This window comes from Lipophrys pholis (genome assembly GCF_963383615.2).
Source record: "Lipophrys pholis genome assembly, contig: SCAFFOLD_59, whole genome shotgun sequence".
NCBI lineage: Eukaryota > Metazoa > Chordata > Actinopteri > Blenniiformes > Blenniidae > Lipophrys > Lipophrys pholis.
Genome location: NW_028291811.1, coordinates 100001 through 116584, shown reverse-complemented (window position 1 = coordinate 116584; position 16584 = coordinate 100001). Strand labels below are relative to the sequence as shown.

Genomic DNA, 16584 nt, shown 5'->3' with positions numbered 1-16584 from the left:
CTGGGTTTCTCTTATCTAGGTAACTTCAGAATTAACTCTGGTTTTCTGTCCTATGACGCTGGTTCCCTTCTCACCAGGATAAATCACCTGGTAACTGAAAGTCTAACCTGCTCTGGAGCAGGTTATGTTCTAGATAAGAGGTCAGAGCTCCGCCTCCTGACCAATCAGATCTCTTGGGAAATGCCCCGCCCATTCTTAAATGATGGTGATTGGTGGGCAGGTTCAGCTCTGAGCTGCAGCAGAGAGGAGAGGAGAAATTAATCTAGAACAATCTTTAGACATAATAAAATAAATCCTGGTCTCTGAGGCTCTGAAGGAGGTTCTGGTTCTGGTTCCTGACTTGTTCTAGGTCTGTTTATCTGGAATAATGAGGTTCATGATCACACCTGACAGAACTGCAGAACCATGAATTTATAGAACCAGAACTCCTGGTGTCGTCATGGTGATGAATTAATATTCCAACAGGAAACACAAGAGAACCTCCACCTCAGAACCAGTGATGGAGAACCTAAAGTAAAAGAAGAGCAGTGAGGAAGTTCTGCCTGGAACCGTTCTGCTGGAATAAAGTGGAACTGAGTGATCACAGTGCTGTTCCTTTATATCACTGATCCATTAATCTGCTCTAATCTCACCAAGTCAGGAAGGTTCTGGTTCTGGCTGCAGCAGCAGTGTTGCTTTGAGCTGCTGGATGGGTTGGAATTCTTCATAATCTCAGAGATTAACTGCTCCTTCAGTAATCTGGAAACTGCTCTGCAGAGTTTCTCTGTGTGTGATTGGTCAGACGCTGCAAGCTCCGCCCCTTTCATGTGAACGCTCACACCTGGTCTGGGTTGAACCAGAGAGTTGAGAACCTGCTTGGTGGTAATGGTGATCAGGATCAGTCAACCAGGAACCAGAGATCCTGGTATGTTGATCAGGTTCCTAGTACAGGCCTCAGGTTCCTAGTACAGGCCTCAGGTTCCTAGTACAGGCCTCTGGTTCCTAGTACAGGCCTCAGGTTCCTAGTACAGGCCTCAGGTTCCTAGTACAGGCCTCAGGTTCCTAGTACAGGCCTCTGGTTCATAGTACAGGCCTCAGGTTCCTAGTACAGGCCTCAGGTTCCTAGTACAGGCCTCTGGTTCATAGTACAGGCCTCAGGTTCCTAGTACAGGCCTCTGGTTCTTAGTACAGGCCTCTGGTTCCTAGTACAGGCCTCTGGTTCTTAGTACAGGCCTCTGGTTCCTAGTACAGGCCTCTGGTTCCTAGTACAGGCCTCTGGTTCTTAGTACAGGCCTCTGGCCTCAAGAACAGTGAGAACATAAATGAAAGTTGGTTTCCTGAACCCTGGAAGTGCTCTGTCATTAGACCCGTCTTTAAGTCAGGTAATCCTGCAGTAACCAGCAGCTCCAGACCAATCAGAACCTCCAGCAGCTCCAGACCAATCAGAACCTCCAGCAGCTCCAGACCAATCAGAACCTCCAGCAGCTCCAGACCAATCAGAACCTCCAGCAGCTCCAGACCAATCAGAACCTCCAGCAGCTCCAGACCAATCAGAACCTCCAGCAGCTCCAGAGTCATGGTAAGAGTAGCAGCAGAGCAAATTGTAGATCATCTTAACAACGCTCTATACAGCTTCAACTGGAAAACATCCTTCTGCTGAGACGCCATCGAATCAAAGCTGGATGCAGGCGGGTTGTTGGTTCTGTTTCTGTCCATCTCAGCATTACCCAGCAGACACTGTGGACCAAAGTGTCCAGCTTTAACGTCTCCCCGTGTGTCGGGACACAGGACATGAAGACAACATCACCTAACAACCATCTGGGGTACCGCAGGGGTCAGTGCTCGGTCCACTGCTTTTCAGCTTGTTTCTAAATGATCTGCCTCGCCGTCCCCCAAATGTCCCCTGCCAAATGTCCCCTGCCAAATGTCCCCTGCCAAATGTCCCCTGCCAAATGTATGCCGATGATGCTGTTCTGTATGTCCATGCAAAGGATAAAATACACACTGCGCAGGAACTGACACATGACAAATGTGTATAACTGGCTTGAGAAATCCCAACGGTACTTGAACATATCCACGACTGTGTGTATGTACTCCTCAAAAAGAGCAAGTACTGACAGTGATCCCAACGTTTCTGTCCAAGGTAAAACAAGTGAGGTGGTACTAGAGTTTAAATACCGAGGAATCACTCTCGACCCACAACTGCTTTGTAAACGACAAATCATCCAACTTTAGCTTTGTTAGAACCAATCCAGCTCTTCAGCCAGCGATGATGTCACACATGTCCTATTGCCTCCCGAGCTGGACATCGGCCTGTAAGACCAGTGAAAGCGTTTATAAAGAACCTCTGGAAGTTCTAGATAAAAAAACAACAACGTACCGTCACTGTCAGACATTAAAACAACATGAGTGTTTGAGCTGGAACGTTGTGAAACACAGCGACACTAGAACCTCCTCCTTTACAAGAACCTGTGAAAAGAAACTCAAACAGATCAACAAGAGCTGGTTCTAGGTGACTGGGCTGGTTCTAGGTGACTGACCTGGTTCTAGGTGACTGAGCTGGTTCTAGGTGACTGAACTGGTTCTAGACGTGACTGAACTGGTTCTAGACGTGACTGAGCTGGTTCTAGAGTTGACTGGGCTGGTCCTAGGTGACTGGGCTGGTTCTAGGTGACTGAGCTGGTTCTAGGGGTGACTGGGCTGGTTCTAGGTGACTGAGCTGGTTCTAGGGGTGACTGGGCTGGTTCTAGGTGACTGAGCTGGTTCTAGGGGTGACTGACCTGGTTCTAGAGGTGACTGAGCTGGTTCTAGGGGTGACTGAGCTGGATCTAGAGGTGACTGAGCTGGTTCTTGGGGTGACTGAGCTGGATCTAGAGGTGACTGAGCTGGTTCTAGGGGTGACTGAGCTGGATCTAGAGGTGACTGAGATGGATCTAGAGGTGAGGTGACTGAGCTGGTTCTAGGGGTGACTGAGCTGGATCTAGAGGTGAGGTGACTGAGCTGGATCTAGAGGTGACTGAGCTGGATCTAGGGGTGACTGAGCTGGTTCTAGAGGTGACTGAGCTGGATCTAGGGGTGACTGAGCTGGATCTAGAGGTGACTGAGCTGGTTCTAGAGGTGACTGAGCTGGATCTAGGGGTGACTGAGCTGGTTCTAGGGGTGACTGAGCTGGTTCTAGAGGTGACTGAGCTGGATCTAGAGGTGAGGTGACTGAGCTGGATCTAGAGGTGACTGAGCTGGTTCTAGGGGTGACTGAGCTGGATCTAGAGGTGACTGAGCTGGATCTAGAGGTGACTGAGCTGGTTCTAGGGGTGACTGAGCTGGATCTAGGGGTGACTGAGCTGGATCTAGAGGTGACTGAGCTGGATCTAGGGGTGACTGAGCTGGATCTAGAGGTGACTGAGCTGGATCTAGGGGTGACTGAGCTGGATCTAGAGGTGACTGAGCTGGATCTAGAGGTGACTGAGCTGGATCTAGAGGTGTTGTCCCTGTTTTATATAAATAAACTCTGAAACAACAATGAGAACAACAATGCACTCATCCTGAGGCCTGTACTAGGAACCTGAGGCCTGTACTATGAACCTGAGGCATGTACTACAAACCAGAGGCCTGTACTATGAACCTGAGGCATGTACTAGGAACCAGAGGCCTGTACTACGAACCAGAGGCCTGTACTAGGAACCAGAGGCCTGTACTAAGAACCTGAGGCCTGTACTCCGAACCAGAGGCCTGTACTAGGAACCTGAGGTCTGTACTATGAACCTGAGGCCTGTACTAGGAACCTGAGGCCTGTACTATGAACCTGAGGCATGTACTACAAACCAGAGGCCTGTACTAGGAACCTGAGGCCTGTACTAGGAACCAGAGGCCTGTACTAGGAACCTGATCAACATACCAGGATCTCTGGTTCCTGGTTGACTGATCCAGATCACCATTACCACCAAGCAGGTTCTCAACTCTCTGGTTCAACCCAGACCAGGTGTGAGCGTTCACATGAAAGGGGCGGAGCTTGCAGCGTCTGACCAATCACACACAGAGAAACTCTGCAGAGCAGTTTCCAGATTACTGAAGGAGCAGTTAATCTCTGAGATTATGAAGAATTCCAACCCATCCAGCAGCTCAAAGCAACACTGCTGCTGCAGCCAGAACCAGAACCTTCCTGACTTGGTGAGATTAGAGCAGATTAATGGATCAGTGATATAAAGGAACAGCACTGTGATCACTCAGTTCCACTTTATTCCAGCAGAACGGTTCCAGGCAGAACTTCCTCACTGCTCTTCTTTTACTTTAGGTTCTCTATCACTGGTTCTGAGGTGGAGGTTCTCTTGTGTTTCCTGTTGGAATATTAATTCATCACCATGACGACACCAGTAGTTCTGGTTCCATAAATTCATGGTTCTGCAGTTCTGTCAGGTGTGATCATGAACCTCATTATTCCAGATCAACCCTCGTGGAGATAAACAGACTTGGAACCAGAACCAGAACCAGAACCTCCTTCAGAGCCTCAGAGACCAGGATTTATTTTATTATGTCTAAAGATTGTTCTAGATTAATTTCTCCTCTCCTCTCTGCTGCAGCTCAGAGCTGAACCTGCCCACCAATCACCATCAGTTAAGAATGGGCGGGGCATTTCCCAAGAGCTCTGATTGGTCAGGAGGCGGAGCTCTGACCTCTTATCTAGAACATATCCTGCTCCAGAGCAGGTTAGACTTTCAGTTACCAGGTGATTTATCCTGGTGAGAAGGGAACCAGCGTCATAGGACAGAAAACCAGAGTTAATCCTGAAGTTACCTAGATAAGAGAAAATCCAGCGACGTAGTACAGACCTTTGAACAACTGATTAGTTGGAGAACCGTTAGACTTGGTTGTAAAATGTTTTCACGGTGAGCTTCATGTTTTCACGGTGAGCTTCATGTTTTCACGGTGAGCTTCACGGTGAGCTTCATGTTTTCATGGTGAGCTTCATGTTTTCATGGTGAGCTTCACGGTGAGCTTCATGTTTTCATGGTGAGCTTCATGTTTTCATGGTGAGCTTCATGTTTTCATGGTGAGCTTCATGTTTTCACGGTGAGCTTCATGTTTTCACGGTGAGCTTCATGTTTTCATGGTGAGCTTCATGTTTTCACGGTGAGCTTCATGTTTTCATGGTGAGCTTCATGTTTTCATGGTGAGCTTCATGTTTTCACGGTGAGCTTCATGTTTTCATGGTGAGCTTCATGTTTTCATGGTGAGCTTCATGTTTTCACGGTGAGCTTCATGTTTTCACGGTGAGCTTCACGGTGAGCTTCATGTTTTCACGGTGAGCTTCACGGTGAGCTTCATGTTTTCATGGTGAGCTTCATGTTTTCACGGTGAGCTTCATGTTTTCAAGGTGAGCTTCATGTTTTCACGGTGAGCTTCATGTTTTCATGGTGAGCTTCATGTTTTCACGGTGAGCTTCATGTTTTCACGGTGAGCTTCACGGTGAGCTTCATGTTTTCATGGTGAGCTTCATGTTTTCACGGTGAGCTTCATGTTTTCATGGTGAGCTTCATGTTTTCACGGTGAGCTTCACGGTGAGCTTCATGTTTTCACGGTGAGCTTCATGTTTTCACGGTGAGCTTCATGTTTTCATGGTGAGCTTCATGTTTTCATGGTGAGCTTCATGTTTTCACGGTGAGCTTCATGTTTTCACGGTGAGCTTCACGGTGAGCTTCATGTTTTCACGGTGAGCTTCATGTTTTCACGGTGAGCTTCATGTTTTCACGGTGAGCTTCATGTTTTCACGGTGAGCTTCACGGTGAGCTTCATGTTTTCACGGTGAGCTTCATGTTTTCATGGTGAGCTTCATGTTTTCACGGTGAGCTTCATGTTTTCACGGTGAGCTTCACGGTGAGCTTCATGTTTTCACGGTGAGCTTCATGTTTTCACGGTGAGCTTCATGTTTTCATGGTGAGCTTCATGTTTTCACGGTGAGCTTCATGTTTTCATGGTGAGCTTCATGTTTTCACGGTGAGCTTCATGTTTTCATGGTGAGCTTCATGTTTTCACGGTGAGCTTCACGGTGAGCTTCATGTTTTCATGGTGAGCTTCATGTTTTCATGGTGAGCTTCATGTTTTCACAGTGAGCTTCATGTTTTCATGGTGAGCTTCACGGTGAGCTTCATGTTTTCACGGTGAGCTTCATGTTTTCATGGTGAGCTTCATGTTTTCATGGTGAGCTTCATGTTTTCATGGTGAGCTTCATGTTTTCACGGTGAGCTTCACGGTGAGCTTCATGTTTTCATGGTGAGCTTCATGTTTTCACGGTGAGCTTCATGTTTTCATGGTGAGCTTCATGTTTTCACAGTGAGCTTCATGTTTTCATGGTGAGCTTCATGTTTTCACGGTGAGCTTCATGTTTTCACGGTGAGCTTCATGTTTTCATGGTGAGCTTCATGTTTTCACGGTGAGCTTCATGTTTTCATGGTGAGCTTCATGTTTTCATGGTGAGCTTCATGTTTTCACGGTGAGCTTCACGGTGAGCTTCATGTTTTCACGGTGAGCTTCATGTTTTCACGGTGAGCTTCATGTTTTCATGGTGAGCTTCATGTTTTCACGGTGAGCTTCATGTTTTCATGGTGAGCTTCATGTTTTCATGGTGAGCTTCATGTTTTCATGGTGAGCTTCATGTTTTCACGGTGAGCTTCATGTTTTCACGGTGAGCTTCACGGTGAGCTTCATGTTTTCACGGTGAGCTTCACGGTGAGCTTCATGTTTTCATGGTGAGCTTCATGTTTTCACGGTGAGCTTCATGTTTTCATGGTGAGCTTCATGTTTTCACGGTGAGCTTCATGTTTTCACGGTGAGCTTCACGGTGAGCTTCATGTTTTCACGGTGAGCTTCACGGTGAGCTTCATGTTTTCACGGTGAGCTTCATGTTTTCATGGTGAGCTTCATGTTTTCACGGTGAGCTTCATGTTTTCATGGTGAGCTTCATGTTTTCACGGTGAGCTTCACGGTGAGCTTCATGTTTTCACGGTGAGCTTCATGTTTTCACGGTGAGCTTCATGTTTTCATGGTGAGCTTCATGTTTTCATGGTGAGCTTCATGTTTTCACGGTGAGCTTCATGTTTTCATGGTGAGCTTCATGTTTTCACGGTGAGCTTCATGTTTTCACGGTGAGCTTCATGTTTTCACGGTGAGCTTCACGGTGAGCTTCATGTTTTCACGGTGAGCTTCATGTTTTCACGGTGAGCTTCACGGTGAGCTTCATGTTTTCACGGTGAGCTTCATGTTTTCACGGTGAGCTTCATGTTTTCACGGTGAGCTTCACGGTGAGCTTCATGTTTTCATGGTGAGCTTCATGTTTTCACGGTGAGCTTCATGTTTTCACGGTGAGCTTCATGTTTTCACGGTGAGCTTCATGTTTTCATGGTGAGCTTCATGTTTTCACGGTGAGCTTCATGTTTTCACGGTGAGCTTCATGTTTTCACGGTGAGCTTCATGTTTTCATGGTGAGCTTCATGTTTTCACGGTGAGCTTCACGGTGAGCTTCATGTTTTCATGGTGAGCTTCATGTTTTCACGGTGAGCTTCATGTTTTCATGGTGAGCTTCATGTTTTCACGGTGAGCTTCATGTTTTCATGGTGAGCTTCATGTTTTCACGGTGAGCTTCATGTTTTCATGGTGAGCTTCATGTTTTCATGGTGAGCTTCATGTTTTCACGGTGAGCTTCATGTTTTCACGGTGAGCTTCACGGTGAGCTTCATGTTTTCATGGTGAGCTTCATGTTTTCACGGTGAGCTTCATGTTTTCATGGTGAGCTTCATGTTTTCATGGTGAGCTTCATGTTTTCACGGTGAGCTTCATGTTTTCATGGTGAGCTTCATGTTTTCATGGTGAGCTTCATGTTTTCACGGTGAGCTTCATGTTTTCACGGTGAGCTTCATGTTTTCACGGTGAGCTTCATGTTTTCACGGTGAGCTTCATGTTTTCACGGTGAGCTTCACGGTGAGCTTCACGGTGAGCTTCATGTTTTCATGGTGAGCTTCATGTTTTCACGGTGAGCTTCACGGTGAGCTTCATGTTTTCATGGTGAGCTTCATGTTTTCACGGTGAGCTTCATGTTTTCATGGTGAGCTTCATGTTTTCACGGTGAGCTTCACGGTGAGCTTCATGTTTTCACGGTGAGCTTCACGGTGAGCTTCATGTTTTCATGGTGAGCTTCATGTTTTCACGGTGAGCTTCATGTTTTCATGGTGAGCTTCATGTTTTCACGGTGAGCTTCATGTTTTCATGGTGAGCTTCATGTTTTCACGGTGAGCTTCATGTTTTCACGGTGAGCTTCATGTTTTCATGGTGAGCTTCATGTTTTCACGGTGAGCTTCACGGTGAGCTTCATGTTTTCACGGTGAGCTTCACGGTGAGCTTCATGTTTTCACGGTGAGCTTCATGTTTTCATGGTGAGCTTCATGTTTTCACGGTGAGCTTCATGTTTTCACGGTGAGCTTCACGGTGAGCTTCATGTTTTCACGGTGAGCTTCATGTTTTCATGGTGAGCTTCATGTTTTCATGGTGAGCTTCATGTTTTCACGGTGAGCTTCATGTTTTCATGGTGAGCTTCATGTTTTCACGGTGAGCTTCATGTTTTCATGGTGAGCTTCATGTTTTCACGGTGAGCTTCATGTTTTCATGGTGAGCTTCATGTTTTCACGGTGAGCTTCACGGTGAGCTTCATGTTTTCATGGTGAGCTTCATGTTTTCACGGTGAGCTTCACGGTGAGCTTCATGTTTTCATGGTGAGCTTCATGTTTTCACGGTGAGCTTCATGTTTTCATGGTGAGCTTCATGTTTTCATGGTGAGCTTCATGTTTTCACGGTGAGCTTCATGTTTTCACGGTGAGCTTCATGTTTTCACGGTGAGCTTCATGTTTTCATGGTGAGCTTCATGTTTTCATGGTGAGCTTCATGTTTTCATGGTGAGCTTCACGGTGAGCTTCATGTTTTCACGGTGAGTCAATACTGCACTTGCTGCCAATTAAGTGTTATTAGAGAGAACCATATATTTCCCAGACAAAAGGGAGCCCTAGTTAGAAGCACAAGACCTGTAGCTACGTTTTGATGTATTATGGACGGCCCTTCATGTATATATGTATATATGTATATATATGTGTAAGCATGTATGTGTATATATGTACATAGCCTCCTTGTTTTGCTTATTTGGTATATATAAATGAAAAATCGAATAAAACTTTGAATTACAAAAGAAAAAAAACAACAACTCCGAAAACGTCTGAAAACTTTATCCAACTTAAAAGCTCACAGATTCAAATCGGTCGGCGGTTTTCTGAATAGAGGAGAAGAGCGTCAATGTTTTCAAAGTTAAATCAAGTCTCTAGCTGAAAGTCTGGCGACGTCGCCTGGCGGTGAACAGTGAGGATTTCCTGGTGGTTTTTCACCGTTTTTCCCATCTGCTTCGAATGGGAAATTATTCGCAGTTTTCTGCGGAAACTGTTAGTCGAGTCGGTAATAAAAATGACAGCTCACTATTCCAGAATGTTCTCCACGTTTTGCTGTGCTGTTTGTGTACGTGCTCCAAACGGTGAGGGACTAGTTACCCACTGAGACAGTGGTGGGAGAAGGAAAATGGGATTAAAAACCTGCAGCCCGAGGAATAGTAATGTTTGTGCCTGGCCCCTTTAAGAGGAAGAGGAAGAGGAAGAGGAAGAGGAAGAGGAAGAGGATGAAGAAGGAGTTTGAAGCTCTTACGTTGACACTGAGGGAGACGACCAGTCCAGGAACCATTAGAACCACAAAACATCTGATAGTGAGACACAACTTGCCCATCCTGCAACACACACACACACACACACACACACACACACACACACACACACACACACACACACACACACACACACACACACACACACACACACACACACACACACACACACACACATCATTTTGAAGTAGACCGGAGGTCTGTAGTACGACTTTGATTTTGTCTTCTGGAAGTAAATTCAGGATTAACTCTGGGCTTCACACAATCGGGCAGAGCCTCACACGAGGGGGCGGAGCCTCAGAACCAGTGGAGGTAAAATGTAAAGTAAAAGAAGAGCAGTGAGGAAGCTCTGCCTGGAACCGTTCTGCTGGAATAAAGTGAAAGTGACTCCGGTTCTATTGTCCCATGAATTAATCTGCTCTAATCTCACCAAGTCAGCATTAACAAGTCAGGAACTATGTGGACGGGGCAATCAGCCGAGTGGGCGGGGTTAACAGGTGATTGGACGGGGCAATCAGCCGAGTGGGCGGGGTTAACAGGTGATTGGACGGGGCAATCAGCTGAGTGGGCGGGGTTAACAGGTGATTGGACGGGGCAATCAGCCGAGTGGGCGGGGTTAACAGGTGATTGGACGGGGCAATCAGCTGAGTGGGCGGGGTTAACAGGTGATTGGACGGGGCAATCAGCTGAGTGGGCGGGGTTAACAGGTGATTAGATGGGGCAATCAGCTGAGTGGGCGGGGTTAACAGGTGATTGGACGGGGCAATCAGCTGAGTGGGCGGGGTTAACAGGTCAGTGTGTGGGGCTATCATCAGGTGGGGGGGGGGGCTAGCTGCTTCACTCACCTGCAGCAAGCGATATCCAGGCTCACAGGTGAGCACCAGGTGGTCTTTAAAGAAGTACTCTGATTGGAGGGGATCCAACACTACATGGGGCGGAGCCACAGGAAGTGGACACTGGCTTCCTATCAAAATAAAAGTTGACATTTTTTCTTTATAGGCTGACTTACAAAGTAAGTATTCTGTGTTACAATGCCAGTGGTAGATTCTGAAATCAAAAATGAGATTAACAGAATAAAGAAACAGGATGAAGCAAGTTATAAAGCTCAAAAGCACTTAGGTAACAAATACATAGGGGATCCATTGGTTCTTACAGACGGGTCAAAAGACCCTCCAATAGGTCGGAGTGGAGCAGCAATATAAATCCCGAGCAGGGAAATCAACATGAGGAAAAGATGTACAGAGCATCTCTCAGGGTATGCAGTAGAGCTGGTAGCAATAGTAATGGCACTGGAATATACTCCAGAATATGAAAGAAGTAAGGCAGTGATAGCATCACACAGCTGGGCAGCACTCACAAGCATATTCACAATGACATCATGCAAACACGACTTGCTTTTTAAAATACACAGTTGAATATATGAAATCCAGAAAACGGGGGGATGTGAGGTTTGTCTGTCCCAGCTCATGTTGGAATTGAGGGAAATGAGAATGTGGACATTTTAGCTAAACAATCTCTGAAATCACAAGTAATAGAACTTCCAGTTCAGATGAGCAAAGCTGAGGGGAGAAGAGTGATTAAGAAAGAAATACTGAAAAGGTGGCAAGAGTACTGGGAATGTCAGGAAACAGGTGGAAAGCTTTCTACTATCCAGAAGCAGGATGGGGAGGGCAGAAGGACAGGAAGGAACCAGAAGGAAGAGACAGTAAAGACACCATGAAGGATGGGACAGACTGGATTAACTGGGACACTTAATAAGACAGGAAGACATAAAGGTGGGAAATGTGAACAGTGTGGGATGTTTGAGTCGGGACAGCGTGTCACGGTGGAATGGAAGAATTAGGAGGAGGAGAGAAGAGCATTAAAGGAAGCAGCTCAGTTTAATTAATATACTTAGAGCAGAAGAGAATGAGGTAGTGAGGAGTATATTTAGGTTTCTGCAGAGAACTAAATCAATAGGAAGGATTTAGGATGAACTGAAGACAGTCACTGCCTGAGCTCGTTCCAACTCCAGCCCAGGAGGGGGCGGTAATGCTCCTTTAAGGAGGCAGCAAACTGCCATAAAACATAACAGAAGAAGAAGAAGAAGAAGAAGTATTCTGTGTATTGTTGTCATGTGTAGCTAAACCACAGGTCACAGTGTATCTGTAGTGGTGTAGTGTGTACCCCTAGTAGTGTAGTGTGTACCCCTAGTAGTGTAGTGTGTGCCTGTAGCGGTGTAGTGTGTGCCCGTAGTGGTGTAGTGTGTACCTCTAGTGGTGTAGTGTGTGCCTGTAGCGGTGTAGTGTGTGCCCGTAGCGGCGTAGTGTGTACCCCTAGTAGTGTAGTGTGTACCCCTAGTAGTGTAGTGTGTGCCTGTAGCGGCGTAGTGTGTACCTGTAGTGGTGTAGTGTGTACCCCTAGTAGTGTAGTGTGTACCCCTAGTAGTGTAGTGTGTGCCTGTAGCGGTGTAGTGTGTGCCCGTAGTGGTGTAGTGTGTACCTCTAGTGGTGTAGTGTGTGCCTGTAGCGGTGTAGTGTGTGCCCGTAGCGGCGTAGTGTGTACCTCTAGTGGTGTAGTGTGTGCCTGTAGCGGTGTAGTGTGTGCCCGTAGTGGTGTAGTGTGTGCCTGTAGTGGTGTAGTGTGTGCCTGTAGTAGTGTAGTGTGTGCCCGTAGTGGTGTAGTGTGTGCCTGTAGTGGTGTAGTGTGTACCCCTAGTAGTGTAGTGTGTGCCTGTAGTGGTGTAGTGTGTGCCTGTAGTGGTGTAGTGTGTACCCCTAGTAGTGTAGTGTGTGCCCGTAGTGGTGTAGTGTGTGCCTGTAGTGGTGTAGTGTGTACCCCTAGTAGTGTAGTGTGTGCCTGTAGCGGCGTAGTGTGTGCCCGTAGTGGTATAGTGTATGCCTGTAGCGGTGTAGTGTGTGCCCGTAGGGGTGTAGTGTGTACCCCTAGTAGTGTAGTGTGTGCCTGTAGCGGTGTAGTGTGTGCCCGTAGTGGTGTAGTGTGTACCCCTAGTAGTGTAGTGTGTGCCTGTAGCGGTGTAGTGTGTGCCCGTAGTGGTGTAGTGTGTACCCCTAGTAGTGTAGTGTGTGCCTGTAGCGGTGTAGTGTGTGCCCGTAGTGGTGTAGTGTGTACCCCTAGTAGTGTAGTGTGTGCCTGTAGCGGTGTAGTGTGTGCCCGTAGTGGTGTAGTGTGTACCCCTAGTAGTGTAGTGTGTGCCTGTAGCGGTGTAGTGTGTGCCCGTAGTGGTGTAGTGTGTACCCCTAGTAGTGTAGTGTAGTGTGTACCCGTAGTGGTGTAGTGTGTGCCTGTAGCGGCGTAGTGTGTACCCCTAGTAGTGTAGTGTGTGCCCGTAGTGGTGTAGTGTGTACCCCTAGTAGTGTAGTGTGTACCCCTAGTAGTGTAGTGTGTGCCCGTAGTGGTGTAGTGTGTGCCTGTAGCGGCGTAGTGTGTACCCCTAGTGGTGTAGTGTGTACCCATAGTGGTGTAGTGTGTGCCTATAGCGGCGTAGTGTGTACCCCTAGTGGTGTAGTGTGTGCCTGTAGCGGCGTAGTGTGTGCCCCTAGTGGTGTAGTGTGTACCCCTAGTAGTGTAGTGTGTACCCATAGTGGTGTAGTGTGTGCCTATAGCGGCGTAGTGTGTACCCCTAGTGGTGTAGTGTGTGCCTGTAGCGGCGTAGTGTGTGCCCCTAGTGGTGTAGTGTGTACCCCTAGTAGTGTAGTGTGTGCCCGTAGTGGTGTAGTGTGTGCCTGTAGTGGTGTAGTGTGTGCCTATAGCGGCGTAGTGTGTACCCCTAGTGGTGTAGTGTGTGCCTGTAGCGGCGTAGTGTGTGCCCCTAGTGGTGTAGTGTGTACCCATAGTGGTGTAGTGTGTGCCTATAGCGGCGTAGTGTGTACCCCTAGTGGTGTAGTGTGTGCCTGTAGCGGCGTAGTGTGTGCCCCTAGTGGTGTAGTGTGTACCCCTAGTAGTGTAGTGTGTACCCGTAGCGGATTAGTGTGTGCCTGTAGCGGTGTAGTGTGTGCCTGTAGTGGTGTAGTGTGTACCTGTAACGCTGTAGTGGACCCTCCAGCCTCGGTTCTCTCCTGATTGGTCGGTGTGGAAATTGATTGTTGCTGAGCTGCTTTCAGTCAGAATGACTCCGGGAGAAACTCTACCACAGAACGGCCCGAACACACTGCTGCCTGTAGACACCTGATACACAACAACAACAACACAATAACACACTGCTGCCTGTAGACACCTGATACACAACAACAACAACACAATAACACACTGCTGCCTGTAGACACCTGATACACAACAACAACAACACAATGACACACTGCTGCCTGTAGACACCTGATACACAACAACAACAACAACACAATAACACACTGCTGCCTGTAGACACCTGATACACAACAACAACAACACAATAACACACTGCTGCCTGCAGACACCTGATACACAACAACAACGACACAATAACACACTGCTGCCTGTAGACACCTGATACACAACAACAACAACACAATAACTCACTGCTGCCTGTAGACACCTGATACACAACAACAACAACACAATAACACACTGCTGCCTGTAGACACCTGATACACAACAACAACACAATAACACACTGCTGCCTGCAGACACCTGATACACAAAAACAACAACACAATAACACACTGCTGCCTGCAGACACCTGATACACAACAACAACACAATAACAACACAATAACACACTGCTGCTTGTAGACACCTGATACACAACAACAACAACACAATAACAACACAATAACACACTGCTGCCTATAGACACCTGATACACAACAACAACAACACAATAACAACACAATAACACACTGCTGCCTGTAGACACCTGATACACAACAACAACAACACAATAACACACTGCTGCCTGTAGACACCTGATACACAACAACAACAACACAATAACACACTGCTGCCTGTACACACCTGATACACAACAACAACAACACAATAACACACTGCTGCCTGTAGACACCTGATACACAACAACAACAACACAATAACACACTGCTGCCTGCAGACACCTGATACACAACAACAACAACAACACAATAACACACTGCTGCCTGCAGACACCTGATACACAACAACAACAACAACACAATAACACACTGCTGCCTTTAGACACCTGATACACAACAACAACAACACAATAACACACTGCTGCCTGTAGACACCTGATACACAACAACAACAACACAATGACACACTGCTGCCTTTAGACACCTGATACACAACAACAACAACACAATAACACACTGCTGCCTGTAGACACCTGATACACAACAACAACAACACAATAACACACTGCTGCCTGTAGACACCTGATACACAACAACAACAACACAATAACACGCTGCTGCCTGTAGACACCTGATACACAACAACAACAACACAATAACACACTGCTGCCTGTAGACACCTGATACACAACAACAACAACAACAACACAATAACACACTGCTGCCTGTAGACACCTGATACACAACAACAACAACACAATAACACACTGCTGCCTGTAGACACCTGATACACAACAACAACAACACAATAACACACTGCTGCCTGCAGACACCTGATACACAACAACAACAACAACACAATAACACACTGCTGCCTGCAGACACCTGATACACAACAACAACAACAACAACACAATAACACACTGCTGCCTGTAGACACCTGATACACAACAACAACAACACAATAACAACACAATAACACACTGCTGCCTGTAGACACCTGATACACAACAACAACAACAACACAATAACACACTGCTGCCTGTAGACACCTGATACACAACAACAACAACAACACAATAACACACTGCTGCCTGTAGACACCTGATACACAACAACAACAACACAATAACAACACAATAACACACTGCTGCCTGTAGACACCTGATACACAACAACAACAACACAATAACACACTGCTGCCTGTAGACACCTGATACACAACAACAACAACACAATAACACACTGCTGCCTGCAGACACCTGATACACAACAACAACAACAACACAATAACACACTGCTGCCTGCAGACACCTGATACACAACAACAACAACAACAACACAATAACACACTGCTGCCTGTAGACACCTGATACACAACAACAACAACAACACAATAACACACTGCTGCCTGTAGACACCTGATACACAACAACAACAACACAATAACACACTGCTGCCTGTAGACACCTGATACACAACAACAACAACACAATAACACTGCTGCCTGTAGACACCTGATACACAACAACAACAACACAATAACACACTGCTGCCTGTAGACACCTGATACACAACAACAACAACACAATAACACACTGCTGCCTGTAGACACCTGATACACAACAACAACAACAACACAATAACACACTGCTGCCTGTAGACACCTGATACACAACAACAACAACAACACAATAACACACTGCTGCCTGCAGACACCTGATACACAACAACAACAACAACACAATAACACACTGCTGCCTGCAGACACCTGATACACAACAACAACAACACAATAACACACTGCTGCCTGTAGACACCTGATACACAACAACAACAACAACACAATAACACACTGCTGCCTGTAGACACCTGATACACAACAACAACAACAACACAATAACACACTGCTGCCTGTAGACACCTGATACACAACAACAACAACACAATAACACACTGCTGCCTGTAGACACCTGATACACAACAACAACAACAACACAATAACACACTGCTGCCTGTAGACACCTGATACACAACAACAACAACAACACAATAACACACTGCTGCCTGTAGACACCTGATACACAACAATAGTATGTTCACCCTGAAATG

At 46.6% G+C, this 16584-nt stretch overlaps 1 protein-coding gene across 1 annotated transcript in view; it reads right to left on the bottom strand.

Annotated features, from left to right (window-relative positions):
• Positions 1–16584, bottom strand: part of masp1 (MBL associated serine protease 1) — a 45703-nt gene that overhangs the window by 20064 nt on the left and 9055 nt on the right. The window contains exons 6-8 of the mRNA XM_080494149.1: positions 13744–13891; positions 10570–10688; positions 9709–9787 (exon numbers count right to left, since the gene is read on the bottom strand). Of these exons, the coding sequence (XP_080350275.1) occupies positions 9709–9787; positions 10570–10688; positions 13744–13891 (346 nt within the window). The remainder of the gene's footprint in view (positions 1–9708; positions 9788–10569; positions 10689–13743; positions 13892–16584) is intronic.